Source organism: Neofelis nebulosa, chromosome 1, assembly GCF_028018385.1.
Source record: "Neofelis nebulosa isolate mNeoNeb1 chromosome 1, mNeoNeb1.pri, whole genome shotgun sequence".
In the NCBI taxonomy this organism is placed as follows: Eukaryota; Metazoa; Chordata; class Mammalia; order Carnivora; family Felidae; genus Neofelis; species Neofelis nebulosa.
This window is the reverse complement of record NC_080782.1, coordinates 81513656-81533640: the sequence shown is the minus strand read 5'-3', so window position 1 is coordinate 81533640 and position 19985 is coordinate 81513656. Positions and strand designations below refer to the sequence as shown.

The 19985-nt window shown below is 38.8% G+C and overlaps 1 protein-coding gene across 12 annotated transcripts in view; it reads left to right on the top strand.

The window, feature by feature from the left end:
* Positions 1–19985, top strand: part of CAST (calpastatin) — a 108401-nt gene that overhangs the window by 40770 nt on the left and 47646 nt on the right. For all 12 annotated transcript variants that reach the window (XM_058726623.1, XM_058726612.1, XM_058726602.1 and 9 more), the window contains one exon: positions 17414–17473. In XM_058726623.1, the coding sequence (XP_058582606.1) occupies positions 17414–17473 (60 nt within the window). The remainder of the gene's footprint in view (positions 1–17413; positions 17474–19985) is intronic.

Genomic DNA, 19985 nt, shown 5'->3' with positions numbered 1-19985 from the left:
TTTGTGTGACCCGGGGGAAAAAAAAAATGCAAAGAAGAAAAGCAGCAGCTATGTTAATTTAGTTTGGCATTTTTATTTCTATGGTTAGGTCCCCCCTCCCCCCTCCCCCGTCAGCCCTGCCCTCACTTACTGTGCTGACCTCCGTTTTAGAGAATGAGCTCACTCTGTATAACCTTTCCATGTACCTGATACATTCTGGGTGTGGCGTGGCATGTGTTGTAACATGTTTTAGTTCTCTATTTCCTTGAACACAACCTGAGACTGTGGTCAGATAACATCAGTGAGGGGTACTTTGTGTCTGTCTTTCAAGAATGCAAGGTGTTTTCACAGAGGTTTAACAATCTCTTATGTACTGTTAGGGTCCTAGTGTTCCTCAGTTAGAAATGGGGAGAGGCTAATTCTTTATTCCTATTTTACAGCTTGAGAAAACGAGGCAGAGGGTTTAGGAAACTTGCTTAAGGGGCAAGACCTTGGGTTCTCTGACTAGTCTTCTAGGAGCCCACCTATACAGCAGAAGAACCAGAATGCTCCATCAGCAGCTCTGGAAAGTTTCTGCTGAGATGTTTTGTGGAGCAAACGCCTCTGCATTGCAGGGAAGGTCAATAAGGAGTGGCATCGGCTGTCCAAAGGGGGAAACTATTTTCTAGTAAATAAATATCAAGTGCCTCTTCCTGATGTTTGTGGGTACTGACCTCAACTTTTCCACACTGAGTTTTTAGTATTTAAAAGGATGATTGTTACTGGGAATGTGGTGGGGAGGGAGTGATAATTGGGGTTCCGGGAGACAGTATAGAATTAAAACGAAGTAGTGACATTTAGCAAAATCATGCTGAAGTCGGAAAGGCTGCATCTGCTGACTGATGGAACAAAGGGTAAGCGGCCAATAGCAATGAGGGTGGAGTGGGAATCCGTGTGTAGCAAAGACCCTTGATGTCTATTATAAACAAGTGAATTTTGCAAACTACACTGGCAGTGTTTATGAAGCAGCACATCTAAGTATAAATGTTAGCTGTGGTTCAGTTCACATGCTTTAAAAAAAGATTCCTAGTGCACAAGAAGAGTTGATTATAGTATGAGTGGTTAATTTAGTTCCTTGATTGTTCTCTGAATTGGCCAAAGAAAGGTTCCTGTTGATCTTTTCTATTTGATAAAATCAATCTTATTTTTCAATTCAATAAATATTTATTGAGCACTTACTATGTAGAAGTGACCGTGGTAGATGCTATGGGGGTCCAGATAGGTGGATCCTGTCTTTAAGTGGCTCACAATACAGGAACGAGCTAGCATTCTAAGAACAAAAAAAAATATACCTAAATGAGACAGTGTAACCAATTGAGACTTTACTGTGTGATAACTTTTCATGCCTGAAACTCAATTTTTGGAAAATATTTTATAGAGACGTGTTAAATATGTCCTGAGAAACTATAAAGCATGGTAGTTAAGAAGTCAGGCTCTTACTTTTTTAATCTGTAAAATGGGCATAATAAATGAGGATCGACCTCATTGCTACATTATCATCACATTATGTGGTGCTCAACTCATGTCTAGAACATAGTAATTTTCACTAAATGTAGCAGTAACTATTACTATTCTGTTCTTATACAGATTTACTGATCTGTTCTTGTTCTGAAACCTATTATGGCCGCTTTCTAATAATTTATTATTGCCTAGTGTAGGCAGGAGAGCACTAGTCCAACAACATCACCTTGTGAACAGTAGGATTGTGCATGGCCTCTGTCCAGATCTCCAATGTCCATGTATATGGACTAGCTCAGAAGTCCGTATGTCCTACGAGATATTGCAAAGTACCGTTAGAAATTGGAAATAATGGGACTGAGCAATTACAGCTTTCCATAAAAATAGGGTGTCTCATTTGTTCTTAACCAGGGGAGGTAGCAACCAATGAAAGGGTATTTTTAAATGTGTGAAAGTGCTTTTGGTGATGCTTTAGCATTCACTGGGAGAAAGACAGTCCTGCTCACTTAAGAATTGTCAGCCCCCCCAAAATAGAATTGTCAGCCCAAATGCCAATAGTACCCTGTTGAGAAACATTGGGTAGCTGACATTTTTAAGTTAAAAGCTATTCACATAGGGGCACCTGGGTGACTCAGTCAGTTAAGCATCCCACTTCGACTCAGGTTATGATCTCACAGTTCCGTGGGTTCAAGCCCTGTGTCGGGCTCAGTGCTGATGGCTCAGAGCCTGGGTTCTGCTTCCGATTCTGTGTCTCCCTCTCTCCGTGCCCCTCCCCCACTCACACACTATCTCTCAAAAATAAAAAGTTAAAAAAAAAATTTAAAAAGTTATTCAAATAGAAAACATGCAATGCAGTTGTTGGTGACAACCATTGTACTTTCCCAGTATGCAGATTATTAATTCAATATATCAGAAAAACTATAGGATTTCTCTTATAAGGTCAGACACATTGGTGCAAAAACACATATTCCAGGTTTATATAGTCTCCCAGATGAAAGTATTGCAAGTTATAATGTAAAAGAAGATACAAAGATATATATGTATACAGAAGAGCATAGATTGTGGGTTTTTTATTTAAACTAGACCAACCAATTAGTTCACATTTGGGAAAAAGTAAGTAGTTCCACTAAGTAGTAATGATACCTTAAACATTTATTGCCGATGGATTCCTAAGGAATGAAGAATGTAACTGCCATCTAAGTAATTAGATGAAATCTAATTGCAGATATTTGTTAAAGCACTTTAAAGAGAAGGTTATTGGTCTTCAGACAGAGAATGCAGGGCAATAGGGTAATTTCAGACTAATCCATAGCGGTAGGGGTCTCCCAATCCTTGTCTGGGATGTGCTGCACCCCCTTTGAATTCTCTAAGACAGTGTTTCATGCTGTGTAGTCTGGAGAGCATTTGCATCAAAGTCACCTGGGATGCTTAGTTAAAAATGGAAATTTCCCAGGCTCTATCTCAGATGTACCTAGTCAGAATCAATGAGAAATCTATGGCTTAATGAGCTCTCTAGATAAATTTGTACACCTGTAAAGTTTGATAACCACTATTCTAGGAAGTAAGTTGGACTATACAGAGCCTTTATATAAGTTGTCTTCTTCTGGCCTTAGCAGTACAGTAAAATCTCAGTGAATTTACTAAAAAATCTAGCTATCCATAGGAGCTCCAACTTCTGAATCATACTGAGGCTCTGAACTGAACTGGTTAACATTTGTGATGCACAAGCAAGGGCCTAGACCAATTCCATTTCACTCAAAATTGCCCCAAGAGATGGAGGCCAGCTTAGTATGCGAGTGTACCCTTTGGACTCCATAAACTCTGGATTCTGTAATGGGTTGAGGTTCTCTGCACAAGTGACATAAGTATAAAGACCTAGGTTAGACCTTGGAGCCTCTGGAGTTGCTCTGAACAGAGTTGTTAGTAGAGGGGCAGAGAACTGTTCCCACAGAGAAACCGGGGGCTCAGTCTACTGTGTAGTGTTCCTTTATTATCTATACTAACAGGGTGGGCAGAGAAAGTAGAAAGTCAGACAATTTGTACATGTTTCAGTTATGTGCTTTTTATATGTGCTCATGAAAATAGAAAATTGTCTTTATATCAACATGGTAAATCTTTTTATATAACTCCATTAGTATGGCTAATCATCATTAGAATCCTGGAATATAAATATTTTCCTGCTAAAATATATACCTTGAATGCTTTGACACATCCATCTTTTCATAATATTGTATTTACAGAGATGTGTCAGAGAACTTGGTCTACAGCAGCAAATTGAAATGAGAAGCCAGAATTTTAATCTTCCAGGATTCTTCTCTTTTTGTATTCACCATCTATTTATCTCTGTCTTTATTTAATTTATGTTAAAATGTATCCATTATGTCTATCAATTTGGAATAGAAAGGGTTTCTTCCTTCAATATTCAGACTAATTTTTTTAGGCATGCACAATGTATTTTAAATGTTTGAAAGACTTCAAATGTTTGAAAGATGGGGAATGCATGCTCTACCTTGTCACAAAGCCCATTACCCTCTCTTCCTGCTGACCTGATAGACTTATTCACAACACCTGGCACATATTTTCCTTTGAATTTTAGACCCCAGTCTACAAAGTAAGACAAATATTATTTTCTGAAAATTCAATTAGTCATTTGAAAATTGCATCCTTGTATTATCTACATGTATACATATATGTGTGTGTGTGCGCACACGCACATACTTAACAGCTGAGCTGTATACTGAATGTGTATTTCATTAGGAGTTTCTCTATAGGTCAAAAATATTTGCCTTTAAAATGACAGCAGTATTGGGATTAGTGATGTCTATCGCATACTCTTGTCTTATAGCATAAGAAAGGTGTTAGAGGTATAATCACAAGTATCGAGTGTCCCTGGGTTTTAAAACCATAGATTGGAGAGGACAAATATTCTTGAGGTATGGCAAGGCTGTCTTTTTAGGGAACATCTAGGCTCTTCATTAACCTGAGCTGGCAATATCAGTACCAAAAATCTTCTTTTAAAAACTGGCTGGAAAGTACTTTTGCAAAACAATTCTGTAAAACTATCCTAGTATCTTATGTAGTCTGATTCCTTCCTTTTAACCTAATGAAAGTATGAAGAGACTAAGTTTGTCACCAGGAAGAAAGTGCCAATAGATAGTAGATGGTAGAAAACAGTGGTTATTTCATTAACCCACTATCAAGCCATCTTGTTTTAAGCTATCTAAAGCAGTGATTTTCAATGTCAAGAAGGTTCAGAATCACCTGAATCACAGCTTTTCAGTGTACAATCTCTACTCCCTCTTCTTCCTGACCTTTCCCTTTCATAAGTTTCTGGGTGTTCATTGACTCCCTCTGTCCATACTGTCTTTGAGCGACCTTTCCTGGGCCAAGAACCAGTGACCTAAGGTGTTAAAGCTTGGCCAATTATATTGCCCAGTGGTTTTACATAACATTGATTGTCAACAAACATGCACATTTCTGGTACAAAATGTTTAAATAATTATGACTTCTGGTATATTTTGCATAAAGTTTCAGTGGTTTGAATTACTGATCCTTTTTTCCCTGGCAGTATTATAAAACTAAATTATTTTCTATAGTCTAGTTTACTCTAACCTTGAATTTTAAACAATCGAGTAATTAATCATTGTTTGGGATTTTAGCCAAAAAGTGTCTACATCACCAAGAAACGATGTACCCTCGTGCTCAATATTCATAGATCAAAAAGGAAAGATTACCTTCTTTTGGCCATTCAGTTTGAGCCTTCCCTTTCTCCCAAGAATCTTTTAATGATTGCAGTGATTGGTGCTGAATTATTCTCAAATAATGTTCTTGTGGTGAGACAGGATTCCAAGTCTTAGAAATTAAAATTGTTTCCTTCTCTAGTCCTTCTGACAATCATATTCTTACACCCCTTCAAATATTTCCAAACATTGAATGTGATGAACAGTGATGTACTTATTTGCAACTAAAATATTTGCATAATACCCCAGGTGATTTCCAATTGAACTGGTGGTAAAGCACATCTTCTCTGTGTATATATAACTACATTCTCTACAGTTTTCTATGAGTTGGTGAACTGAAAGTTTGTTTGCCATTCAAAATGGAGAGACAGTCAATAGGAAATAAAAGCTTAACAAAGAACATTCAAGCTAGTGCTGATAATCTGAAAATAATTCTAGAATGCTCTGGGGGAGGGGTTAGGTCCAGTAGCATGTATGTAGTTTGGGGAAGCTTTCTAGGATCTAGATATTTAAAAATAAAGGGGAAGAGAAAGGAACCAACCATTGATTAATTTATTGAATAACTACTTTGCTAGGTGATTTACATAGGGTTTCATTTAATCCTCTTAATTAAGAGTTGCATATTTTGTGGGGCACCTGGCCGTCTCAGTCAGAAGACCACATGACTCTTGATTTCAGGGTTATGAGTTCAGGCCCCACATTGACTGCAGAGATTACTAAAAAACAGTTTAAATAACAGAGAGGAATGTGTATCTAAATACAAAGAAGCACTAGAAATCAATATTGTGTTCTTTATTGTTATGCTCCATTTCTTAACATAGTTGAAATTCTCTAATGGATGAGGTTTCCTGTTTGTGTGAAAGAGTATTGTACACTGACTGGAATTAGCAAATAATGGTTCTGTTGACAGAGTTTCTTGAGACTTTCTAATGGGCAGTAGAGAAGAGATAAATTAGCCATCTTTGAAAATGGTGAAAATTAAATTACAGGATTAAGTAGTACATAACTGAGAAGTCCCTTATGTAAGAAATATAGAACTTTTTACTTAGATAAGCTGCAGTGTTCATATTTTTACATCAGTTTCAAATGAAGCTTACTTTAAAATGTATTCTTCTATTCTGTTGATTTTTTTATGAACTTTTTTTTTAATTCAAGTTAGTTAATGTACAGTGTAGTCTTGTCTCCAGGAGTAGAACCCAGTGATTCATCTTTTACATATGACATCCAGTGCTCATCCCGAAAAGTGCCTTCCTTAACTCCCATCACCCACTTAACCTAATGCCCCCACCCCTCTCCAGCAACCCTTAGTTTGTTGTCTAAATTTAAAAGTCTCTAATGGTTTGCCCCTCTCTGTTTTTATCTTATTTTTCTATCCCTTCCCCTATGTTAATCTGTTGAGTTTCTCAAATTCCACATATGAGTGAAATCATATATTTGTCTTCCTCTGACTTACTTTGCTTAGCATAATACTCTAGTTCCATCCACGTTGTTGCAAATGGCAAGATTTCATTCTTTATCATTTCTGAGTAATATCCCATTGTATATATATATACACCACATCTTCTTTATCCATTCGTCAGTTGATGGACATTTGGGCTCTTTCCATAATTTGGCTACTGTTGAAAGTGCTGCTGTAAACATTGAGGTACATGTGCCCTCTTTGAATCAGCATTTTTGTATACTTTGGATAAATTTCTAGTAGTGCAATTGCTGGGTCATAGGGTAGTTCTATTTTTAACTTTTTGAGGAACCTCCACACTGTTTTCCAGTGCGGCTGCACCAGTTTGCATTCCCACCAACAGTACAAGAGGGTTCCCCTTTCTCCACATCCTTGCCAACATCTCTTGTTTCCCGAGTTGTTCATTTTAGCCACTCTGACAGGTGTGAGGTGGTGTCTCATTGTTGTTTTGATTTGTATTTCCCTGATGATGAGTGATGTTGAGCATTTTTTCATGTGTCTGTTAAGCCATCTGGATGTCTTCTTGGGAAAAGTGTTTATTCATGGCTTCTGTCCATTAATTTTTTTTTTTCTTCCTTAGGGGAAAGTGGGATGAAATGCAGTGAAATGCAGTTGTTATTTTTCTCATTTAACAGACAAGGAAACTGAGGTGAAGAGCAATTAAGGAATTTGCTCATTTCACACAACTGGTAGCAGAGCTAGAATTCATACTCAGGTGTCTGGCTACAGAGCCATTATCCTAACCACTAAACAACACTACCTCTTTAATATTTGAAAAGTTTAAAGTTGCTGTCAGACATTTGTGAAATTGTTTTGCTTGTATGGTTTCCACAATGACATTTGATTTCATTTCACATTTTCATTTTGATTATTTGAAAATCAGCTTGGACAAGGGAACCTTGTTATAATCCCTACTATTTAAGCCTTTTAATAAATGTTTATTTATTTTTGAGAGCGCGAGCGTGAGTGCACCTGAGTGGGGAATGGCAGAGAGAGGTGGACAGACGATTGGGGCGGACTCTTCACTGACAGCAGAGAGCCAGAAGCAGGGTTTGAACTCAAGAACCATGAGATGATGACCTGAGCCGAAGTGCACACTTAACTGACTGAGCCTCTCAGATGCTCCTGTTATTTAAGCCTTCTAATTAAGAACGTGCTTCACTGGGAAGCTGGATGGTCATGTGACAGGCCTGTATTTCAGTTCCCCCATGAGTGGTGTGGTTTGGTCTCAGTATTTCTTCACAAACTTCCTCTCGTTTTCTGTTAGAGTCTATCATCCTTGTAGATACTGAGTTTTGTACTTGGTTTTGTAACACAGGGACTCACAAAAGTTCTCAAGTTCTCTCACTCTCCATTAGGTCCATGCCTAAGGAATGAATTTGAAAGCCCGATGGAAGCCAGGCTAAAAGGCCCTGAGACAGCTGTTCAGCAGAGCTCAGAATTGTTTTTTGTACAAATCATATCCTCACTAACCATATATGCATTAATGAGCTCATAATCTTTTATGATTTGTACAAATCTGTGTTCCTGCTACCAAGATTCCTCTTCCTTGACTGATTGGAACTTAGATCTAAACAGGCTATACATTTGAATCCAAAGAAAATACAATAATGTAAAATAATATTACTCTTTTTATCCTAAGGCAAATAACATTTGTGTGTAACTTCTCCAAGCAGTGGTCACCACAGAATTGCTCTACCATTGTGAGAGTGAAGAAAGAGAAACTTTTGAGGCTGCTGGTGTTCATAAAATTTTTAAAAATCACTGATTTGAATTCCTTACTATGTGCCAGGCACTGAGCCAAGCACTTTATAAACATGCCATCATTTAATCCTCACTGTTTTTGTACCCATTTAAACAAATTAAAAGTTGAGCAGCTTGCTTGAATTTACACAGCTGGAATTAGACCCCAGGTCTATGGGACTCCAGGGACTAACCACCAGTATTTCCTATTTGCACATCTGTCATTGGGTATATTACTCAATAAGTTTCACATCATTGTAGCTAGAATATCAGAGTTGCTGAACTATAGAACATTCAAGCCTGACATTTTACTGATGAGGAAACTGTGTTCCAGGGAGGCTAAGGCTCAGGGTCACACGGCTTGTCAAGGTCAGTCAGTCTGAACCCAAATTCAGGAAAAAATGCTGCCTTTTCTACTCTTTGATGACTAAACTAGGCTTCGTGGCATGCCCATTTCCTTTGCCCACAAAATAATTATCACTCCAGAAAAAAAGAAAACAAAAAAAAAGGGAAAGTTGGAGTTTGCAAAACAGTGAAAGTTGCTTTGGACCAGGAGTTCAACTTCATACCTTTTGTGGATTATTTTTGAGTGTTTGGGGTGATCCAGTGTCAATGCTTATAATCAGGTGCTTCCAGGGTGTGGCCAAAACTTCTATAAACTCTGGTGTGGATTTAGCTCACAGATCAGCTGTGGCTATTGTCCTGGCTGCCAGGCAACGTTTGGCTGTTTATTTTGAGATCTACCCACATGTTGCATCAGAGGCCAAAACTTCATGAGGCTCTTCACTTCCCAGAGCAAGAAGTGCTCAGGCTTCTATTTTTATCTTAAATCTGTGTGTCCATTTTAATATATTTCGTGAATGTGCTGTGTACTCAGTTGAGATGGAATCATTTCATTTTCCCCAGATAGTGTTCACATTCATTGCCTCATTTCTCAGTACTCTACTTCATCTAGCCTATTACACTCTGGACTGAATAGCTCTTCCCACCTCTGAGTCTTGCTCAAGCTGTTTTGCTCACTTGGAATGACTGTGCTGGCTCAGCCCCCATCTCCATTTTTTTTTTTGTTGTTGTTGTTGTTGTTGAAAATTCAAATACAGTATTTTAATTTTTGAAGAAAGAGTCCACTTATTATTGCAAAGTTGATTGGCATTACTATTATATTTGTGCTCAAATCCAAGCCCTGCCACTTAACTGTGTAATCTTAGGTAAGTTACCTAACTTCTCTGAGCCTTAGTTTTCTCATTTATAAAATGGGGATAATAATGGTTACTTCCTAGGATTTTATGAAAATATACTGAAATCAGATACACAAGCACCTGTCACAGTTCCTGGCACATTTCCTAACACATGGAAGATTCTGTGGTCCCCACCTGGCTGGTTGATCACACTACAATAAATAATAGTTTCAATCTCTTCTGTGAAGCCTTTCCTAACCGTCTTCCAAACACACATCTCAGAAATAGTCTTCCTCTTCTGATCTCTTGTTACATCATGTTGTACTTAAGATCCTATCGCAATGGATCTTATCTTGTATTGCATAAATGCTGGGGTATAAGTTAGTGTCATAAGGAGATCTGCATGTTCTCGCCCAAAGAGAAGTCTCTACTTCATTCATAGATAATCCATTGTTTGTGTTTCATTGGATTCATGTTTTGTGTCCTGATTAAACACTATTGTTAGGTGACTGTTTTGAAGTCCTCCTTAAAAGCACCATTATTATGCTAAATAATTAAAGACTTTGCAAGAATGTGTGTCATGATGTGACAGCATGGCAAACAATAGACTAATTTAAACCTCTGAATATTTATTTCCTGAAGTGAATAATGTGTCATTACAGAAAGAAAAATGTAACCTGGGTCCATAAATGGGACTTCTGAAGAATATCAGTGCTTTCCTTAGAAAGCTCCTCTTCAGCTGCCGTTGTTTGTTCCAGGTGTTTTACAGGAAGTGGCTCAGGGTTTTGTGTGTTTATGTGCTTTTTAAAGTCTTACAACTCCTGGTTGAAGACATTGGTGCTAGAAATGACTAGATATTTAAATTTTGTTTTCTCTAACCAGTTTTCTGACTTGTGCTTTGAATAAAATTTCTGATGATTGAGTAAAAACTTAGGTAATATTGCATTTGAGCCATCAGATAATACTCCTGTGTCTGTTCATGCACAAATTCATAATTTAACAAATACTTGTTAGGCAACTATTGTTGCCAGGCTCTGGGGATGTGCAGCAACTGAGACAGGCATGGCCCCTGACCTTGTGGAGTTCAAGTTCAGGTCTGTCTTATAAGTTTTGTGAGGAAAGAACTTGTTTATAAGAAATCCATGATTTTCTTTCTTTCATTATTTGAAATGTGTTATTAAATAATCTTATTGTGGTTCGGTAACAAATGATTTGGTTTTCTCTTGTGCATCTAACAGAACTAGTATTAAAAGTTAAAAATCGGTTACTTATTTAATTTAGAAAATGCTTAATATTTGTTTTGTGTTTTACCCAAATTGCCCTAATATTTGGTATCTAACTTGACCCTCACAATTACTCTGTAGGGTGCATGGTGTTCCAGTTGTGGGAAGCTAGATGCTTAGCAGGTTTAATGTGCTTGTTTGTGGAGTCATGGCCACTGAGAAGCCAATGGACTGAAACTTAATTTTTCTAATTTATTATGTTCTTGATTCAAGCTTAAAAACAAGAGGTATTAAAACTGTGTGTGTTAGAATGAAACTTTAATGGCTAATTAGAAGATGGAAACAAAGATTGGAATCAACAGTTATTTTTTATATCTTGTCTGATACCATATACTTGGCACTATGGTAGACACTGTGGGGAGCAGAAATGATCAATTTATAGCTTCATTGATAAGACGTGACATATACTTAGAAATGAGCTCAGTAACCCTCTAACACAGCATGTGATTGAGTGTCCAAGTGAGAAGTACAAACGGATATAGGGGTTGAGGAGATAGTATGAGCTAAAGCTGATTCAGGCGTTGTACCTTGAGCTAAATCTTCAAGGATAGGGGCCTGAGCAGGGAAAAGTCTTCCTAGGCATCTGGGAATCTCATCTTGCTCTTCCCGGAGGAGGAAAGGAGCATGATGGTGATGATGGTGATAATACTAACTAGCATTTGCCCATTGCTTACCACTTGGCCAAAGCAATGTTATAACTAGTTCATGTACATTAACTCACTTATTACTAACCTGAATGGAGTGAATATTGGTACTGTTGACATTTCACAGATGAGGACACTGAGGCATAGTAACTTGTTTGAGGTTGCACATGAATTCAATGCCAGCTGAAATTCCACCAGACATTCTTGAGCCCAGAGCCCCCTCTTACACTCTTAGTCACTGAATTATGCTGCCTGCTGAGGTGCCTGTGAGACAGGAAAGACACCGTTCTTGATGGAGGGGAGATGTGGGTAGGAGTCATGGTGAGAGAAATAGTGGAAAAAGTAGGTTAGGCCAAATGGAGAGTCTAAAGTTTAGGCAGAAGACATTAGACTTTATCTAGGACACAGTGGCAAGCCATTGAGAGTTATGAATTCATCACAATGAGAACATGGTACACTTTTTTTTTTTTTTCTTCCAGATAAACTAGGGAGCCATAGACAAAGAATTGGGAGCTAGAGAATGGGGTAGAACAGAGGGTGGGAGAACAGGGTATGGAGCTATTAGAAGGGCCATGATGTAATCCAGGTGTGGGAGGTACATGATTAGACTGGGAGTGTGGGTGGAAATAGAAATGACAAGGACTGGAACCAGCACTGGGCCTTAACCCAGGTGATTCGGGGCCAAATGAGTTCCCTGTATTACATCATTTGGCACTTACAGCAACTCCACAGGCAGGTGGTATTACTACCATTTCTAAGGCTGTGGGAATGGGGATTACAGGAGGTTAATGTGGATTAGTAAATGCTGGAACAGGGAGCTGAGCCTTCATCTGTCTCAGTGTCCTCATTTTAAGGTAAAATAAGATAGTTGGGTGATAAAGTAGGGTTGCTGAAAAGGTATAGAGAATTGTTCACATAATAAATGGTAAAGTCAAAGGAGAAATCAGCATTCCAAGGGAGCAACAATGTAAGAGAGAAGGCAGAGGGCTTGTGACTGAAGATGAAAACCCAGAGAAGAGTGGAGCAAGTGGAAGAGGCTTCCAGAAGGAAACATTATAGTGGGGATGAGAGACTGTGGAATTGCTCTGGCACAGCAGCCATGAAGGAGAGGATGGTCAGGGATTCAGACTGGATCTGCAGGTGTGTCAGCAGGTAGACGAGGCATGTGCATATGTATGGCATGTGTTCTAGTAACTCCACAGCAGAGGCAGGTGGATGTGGGAAGGGGGATTCTTGCCAGGGAGGGGTGGGGACAGGAAGATGGGTCAAGTTCAGGAGCACCTGTTGACTCATCTGCTGGCCTGCTGTCTGCCAGCCAGGCCTGGGGAGAGAGTAAGGCGAGGCCAGATGACCTGAGGGGAACTGGGGAGGCCAGCTAGCAGCACCTGCCAAGAACTGTAAGTCTTCAGGCACCCCCAAGCAAGGGAGGGGACTCTGTTTTGTAATAGAGAACTAAGGAGCTGAGGAAGTAATATTTTTCATCAGCCAGATTTAATGGCAGCAGAACGGATGAGCAAATCCTCTAGGACCTCACCCTCCTAAGGGAGCCCTTAACTTGCCCAGTACCAGCCATTCAGCAGGGTCTGGGTGAGCTCACAATGCTTGGCAGTCACTCAGGCGCCACACGAAGGTTGAGATTGGTACTTAGCAGAAACCCTGCAGAATCCAGGAAAAGGTATGGCCAGAAACCTGCCATGATTAAGAGTGGGGTCAGCAGGTGCATGCACCCAACAGACAGCTCTTACAAAGAGACCCCATCTAGTGGAGGAGACCATTCCTGAGGTAGTTATGTGGTTACCTGATTATATAAAGTTCTGGAAGTAGACAAGGAAGATGCCCATCAGGACTGCTCGTGGTGGTTGTAATGCTGGAGGTTATAATGCTGGGGCTGAGAGCTAGTGAGATGCACCTGAAAGGAAGGGCATGTGGGGTTTGGATATTTTAGGAAGAGAAGCATGCCAACCAGTAGCATTTGTGTGAATAAAACATAAAGGGAGCGTTGAGTGAGGTGTGCACTGAGGAAGGAAGGGATAGGCTGGCTGCCTGAAGCTGCTTTTCTGCTTTGGGAGATGGGGAGGGATTGGAGCATGGTGGTCTTTGAAGGCAAGAGAACGGATTTCAGTGTGAGGTAGTGGGCAACAGGAGTCACCACTGATTTACTTCGGATGGAAAACTTAGAGGTGAGAATGCCATGTAGGAAGATTAATCTGTCCAGAGTGGGTAAGAGAGCTAAAAATCTGGACTCTGGGAGACCTTTGCAAAATATACGTGAAAAAGGAAAGTTTCTATTTTCCAAGGGTCTTAAAAGCATACCATCTTCCCTTCCTATCTGGAATTGTTTACTGCAGTAAACTTCCAAATTTGTTACTGTAGCAAGTAACAGATTTAAAGAGATTTTGTTGAATAATGCTAAAAAACACCTGCCATATTGATTAAGTACAGAATTATTTTTTTTTTCCAGGTTGCATTTACTCTTAACCAGCATTGGTTTGTTTTAATGCAACTTGATGATACAGCAAGATTATTTGAGGCAGGCCTGAAGCTGATGTAGAACTCCAAACATTTGTTTTATCACATAGGGCTCTTTTCCTGCTTCTGTTAGAGCACTTCAGTTGTAACAAAAACCTGCTGTCTGTCTTTCTGGACTCTAGACTCTGAAGGCTGAGATGGTGTCTTCCTCATTGTATGTACTCAGCCCCTAGCTCATTCCTTTTCAAATAGCAATTGTTGAATGGGTAGATGGAGAATGATTATAAAAAGATAGTTTTTCTCTGCTCTTTGTTACTCTGATTTATTCTTTAAGTTTATAAATGACCACTAATACTCTGGATGTAAAGAGATTTGTGTCGGTCATTTGAGATGGAGAGTATTGTAATCGCTACACTTTACTCTGACTGACAGCACTGATCCCACAGTGATATTTTGGTATGTATGAGTGCTGATGATTGTGCTTTTTTTTTTAAGCTTATTTATTTATTTTGAAAGAGAGAGGGAGGGGGAGAGAGAGAGAGAATCCCAAGCAGGCTCTGCACTGAGCCTAGTGTGGGGCTGGAACCCACGAACTGTGAGATCATGACCTGAGCTGAAACCAAGAATTGAACACTTAACTGACTATGCCCCTGATGGTTGTGCTTTAAAATTGGCTGTCCCTAGATGTTAACAGGACTGTGCTGTGGTAGTCCTGCAGCAGAAAGTCACTGGCTTAGAAGTCAGGTGGCCTAGGTCCCAACCCTGGCACACACAGCTCAAAGGGCCCCTCTAGCCACCACCCCCCCAACAATCCCCACCTTTGCCTGGGTGATGCCCCTTATATTTTAATGACGATGTCACTTCCTTAGCATCACCTGTCCTGACCATCTTCTGAACTAATTCTGGTTGCCAAGTCTATGTTTTTATGGGAACCTGTGATTTTCCTTTATAGCACTTATCACAAGTAATTATTGCAGTGATTATTAATGTCCTGTCTGATGAGGCTGAAAGTTCCGCAGTGACAGGAACATGTCTAGCAATTGCACCACCGTGTTCCTGTCTCCTGACAGAGTACCTGGCACAAACTTACTCTGGGTAAATACACATGGAGCCAGTGAACTGGGGTATGTTTGACAAGGCACTTACCCTCTGTGAGATATCTTTTTCTTCACCTGTTTAAAACCACATATTAAGGTTTATCTTTAAAGTTCTTCAAGTCAGAGCTTTATGGATAAACTCTTCAATAACAATCAGTTATTCACATACATGATCAGAAATTTAAATGGTACAGAATTAAAATGAAACTGTATTCAATCCCTCACCAGAGATAACAAATATTAAAAGTTCATTGTTTTCACAAATAGAAGAAAATAAAACAAACCGCAGTTCCCTGGAGTTGAATGGATTCACAGTGGGGTGGGATTATTTTCCTTATTTTCTGATCCCATGAAGTAGCTGTCCTATTTCACTTTCAAAATGTTTAGTGCCTTTGTGATGGGATAGAACTTTCATGGAGGGATTTGTGCTGAGAACAGGTGTGGCCAAGGCCTTCAGTTAAATTCCTGTGATAACCTGCTCCATGCATATTTATAGTTATCCATGTAGATTTTACTGTTCTGGGGTGGGGGGGGGCTTTGAAAGTCTTCTTTATAGGATTTGAGGATCACATCCAGCTATTGCTTAATTATCTGCTTAAGGCAGATTGGATATTCCAAGGCTATGTGATTTCAGGAACGTTTTAATAAACATAGAGGTTTAGAAATAATGTTTACCTAAGGATTTGCAGCGTAAAAAGCACTTTCATGTAGAGTGTTTGGTCTTTGATTTTATATGATTGAGGGAAATCATTGAAGGAATGGGCTGTGGCAAATGGATTCATTAATTCTCACAGATTAAAAAAATCTCAAGGAAAAATGAATATTTATGTATTTGTCCTTTAATTTGATGGGAAAATCTACCTTGGTACATTTTCTAGCTCTTTATCCCAAAGAGAATGTGAGAGACACTACTCCACGCCTGCTACAGTGACCAAGTGTGGTATATTTTGGGGTGAGGGAGTGCCTTATTGGTGCCTAATAGTGCTCAGGAATAAAGTTCATATAGTTTGTTTGAAAAATCAGTATACTAAAACTTTGGGCTTTTATCTGAAAATTGTGGTAATTTACTATTAGCACCAACATACTCTACAGTAAGTGAGGTCTGTGGGGAAGGTGATTTTGTTCACGGTCCATGGGTTATAGCAGGTTCATACAGTCACCTTGAGTGGTAGTGTGTGGGGGTGGCGAGAGTGAAGAAACCAACAAGCATGGGCTCCTCCTGCCCTGGGACTTAGCCTCAGAAATGGCTCAGAGCCAGACATCAGAGACAGGCTCTGGGTATTCTTGGCAGGGCAGCAGCTGTTTACTGACAGCCTGTTACTTAAGAAGTAAGTTACTTAAGAAGTGCCAGATGGAATCCCTAAGCTTTAAAACCTAACAGACTTAAATGTTATGGAGGTTTAAATGAGCCTAGGTTGGAATTCCCAAATAAACTAGGGTTGATTTAATATTCACCATGGTAATGCAAGTTAAGTACTATCCTAGTAGTCAGTACCATGCAAGTATCCAGATGCACTCCCTGCTACTTGGGTGATTAGATTGCAGGGACTAATTCCACCATCCCCTTGCATCCCTAGGAATGGTGTATCTTGAAACTTCAATTATCATCATCACCTCTTGCCCTGCAGGGAGGAGCCTGGATGAGACATAAAATACAGCAGTATTGCCTTTGCAATACCATTCCCACCTTCTCTTGCTTATGTGACACTGAAAGGACAATTCTGATCTTCCTGAGTCTTTTCTAGTGCTACATCCTGCTCTTTCTGTCTTTTATAATATCTTGGGACTAATACATTAGTAATTTAATAAGCACCTACAATATGCCAGACATTTAGTTATCTCAAATACCTAAAACCCTGCAAAAGAGCCAACATTGACCTCATTTTATATACCTAGGAAACTAAGACTGCTAGTAATTGGCAGAGCTCACATTTGAACAAAATTCTGTCAAGTTTTAAAGTCTGTGTTCTTCCTAAAAATAAGGCAGACAATAATTAAAATATTTACTGAGCACTTATGCACCAGGTAGTAATAAACCTATAAGATAGTTATCTACTAAAGAAAAATTGAGAAAGAGGAAACTAAAAATCAGAAAATTGCCCAAGATTACTTAGTAAGTAGTACACCCCAAATTTGCACCCATTTGATCTGGTTGTAAAGGCTTTGCCCACTGAGCAAGACCACCTACTGGACTTTTGTGGGAGTTGTACTCTAGAAGAGGTAAAACCAAGGTAGAGTTAAGAACAAGTATGGTTAAGAGGAATTGAAAGACAAAGTGTTTGTAGGTTAACCAGAATCAGACTTTCTCTTTCTTTACTTTCTAGGTGTCAGCTTCTTCTGCTTCCACCAGCAAGTCTTCCAGTATGAATCCCACAGACAGCAAGGTATGAATAGTCTTTAAGGGTGTACTTTGGTGAATGCCTTTAAGTGATTATTTTATAAAGCCAAACAAATGTAGACTGACAAATGTGTTATATGTCCTAACAAGCTTAAGTTATGGAAGTAAACATTTTCTTCCTAATTTATAGAGATCTTTGGAAACCCACCTTTCCTTTTAATATTTACCTCAAGTATCATCTGTGCACTTCTACATTGTTTTAGAATATCTAGACAAGAGAGGTAATCCAGAGACTTTTTGTTGTTGTTCTAGGCTTGATGGAGTTTTTAAATTATAAAATGAACTAAGTACATTTTTCTGGATATAGTGAAGAATATGAATGCTTCTTATTAAAATAATAATATTCTTATTTTATAATATTCTAGCCATTTAAAACTCAGTGTACAGGGGCGCCTGGGTGGCTCAGTTGGTTAAGCATCCAACTTCAGCTCAGGTCATGATCATGGTTAGGGAGCTCAAGCCCTGCGTTGGGCTCTGTGCTGAGAGCTCAGAACCTGGAGCCTGCTTTGGATTCTGTCTCCATTTCTCTCTCTTCCTCCCCCACTCATACTCTGTCTCTCTCTCAAAAATAAATAAACATTAAAAAAATTAAAAAAAAAAAATAAAACTTAGTGTACAAATGAGAAAATTTATACTAAGTGAACATGAAACAAGTGACATAATACTGGTTACTTTAGATACTTCCTTAAGTTTGTGAAATTTTAGTCCTATGGGACAACATCTTATTGATAAAACTTTGAGCTCTATTTGGGATTTATTCTAATAATTACTTCTTGGAATTTCAGTAGAAAAAGAATGCTGTACAGTGGAGTTATCACATAGAGTAAGCCTAGTTCTGAAGAGTTGGCTAAAGCTGCCTTAACCCTCTCCCTTAGTTACTGTATCTCAAGCTGTGTTTCTTGGACAATTGGGGTGGAGAATTAAAGCGGGCACGTTTTCAAGAAGCTCTTAACTAATTTTTATGAGCCAGTATCCTTTAGTGCCCTTAAAAGCTAACCCAGCTCCATTATTGTTAAGTTGCTCTTGTTTAAAATCACTGACATGTTTTTTGCTTTCTGTCTTCCATGTTACTTTGCTATCCCAGTAGGATCCTATATCAAAACTTAGTACTGGCACTGTAATTTAGTGCTGTTGGGAGATCTTATAGTGTCTTGTTGAGCTGTTTGTTTGTTTGTTTTAAATATTTATTTTAAATATTTAGATTTTAAGTATTTAAAATGTTTAAATATTTAATTCAAATATTGTTGAGAGATAGCATGCAAGCAGGGGAGGGGCAGAGAGGAAGACGGAGAATCTAAGCAGGCTGCAGGATTCGAGCTGTCATTGTAGAGTCTTATGTGGGGCTCAAACTCATGAACCATAAGATCATGACCTGAGTTGAAGTTTCATGCTTAACCAACTAAGCCTCCCAGGTGCTCCTCATGTTCAGCTATTTTTGAAGGACATTGTAAGTATCTTGAAGTATACTATTCAAATCTCTTATAAATGTTATCTAGCATTTCTTTTAACTTAAAAAAATTTAATCTAAAATTGTTTTTATTTAGTATTTTACATGAATTTTTAAATTGTTTTCAAAATATACATTACCTGATCTATTCATCTATTAGTTGTCACTGTTTACGAAGACCAAGCTTAATCTTAGAATATTAAAAAAAACTTATCTCAGACTATCGGAAAAGCATCAACCAATAACAAATTATCATTGAGTTCAGAGTCTGTGAAAAATTAAAGAAAGGAGAGCCACAAATCTAGGATTTCTTTTTTATTATTTTGGTTCTCATTTGACCCATTGCCTGACTCTGGTCCATTGCCCCTGACTTTCGTTTCGAGAACCAGTGCTTATTTCAAGTGTCCACACACCCTTCAACCATTGCTAAGGATTAATCACGAGAATTCCTGGAAGTCCTACAGAACTAGAGGAGGGGAGGAGAGAGAGGGGAAAGTAGGGAAAAAGTGGGAGAGACCAAAATAAGTGTCTTGGTGATGAAATATCACCAATGGCTGAGTCAGGACCACTTTTGGCATCAACTCCCTTTCTTGGTGGATTTCAGTTACAATGTTTTTGTGATGTTTGTGTCATAACATACTAGCCTTCTCTTGAAGATTTTTGTGAATGTGAACTTGAGTGTATTTTTTCAAATATTTTGAGCTTTTAGAAAAAAGATGTTAATTCAAGATAATACCTATACTGAATCCTGTGTTCCATACCTTTCAAATAAAAGTCCATATACCTCTGAAGAGGAAGGATATGTCTAGATCTAAGTTCTTTCTCTCTTGCCCCTGGTGCATTAGAATCAGTGGTCATATTGCTGTAGTTAGGATGGAAGGTCAGATTTCTAATCAGGATAAAATCCCTGAAAGACTATGTAGCATGAACAATGGAAAAAGATGGCCTGGTGTGGAATCTCATTTCATATCAGCCATGGTATTCGGAAACACATCTTTGCTTTTGTTTCCTTATCTGTACAGTTTGGATAATAGTACATGTTTCACAAGCC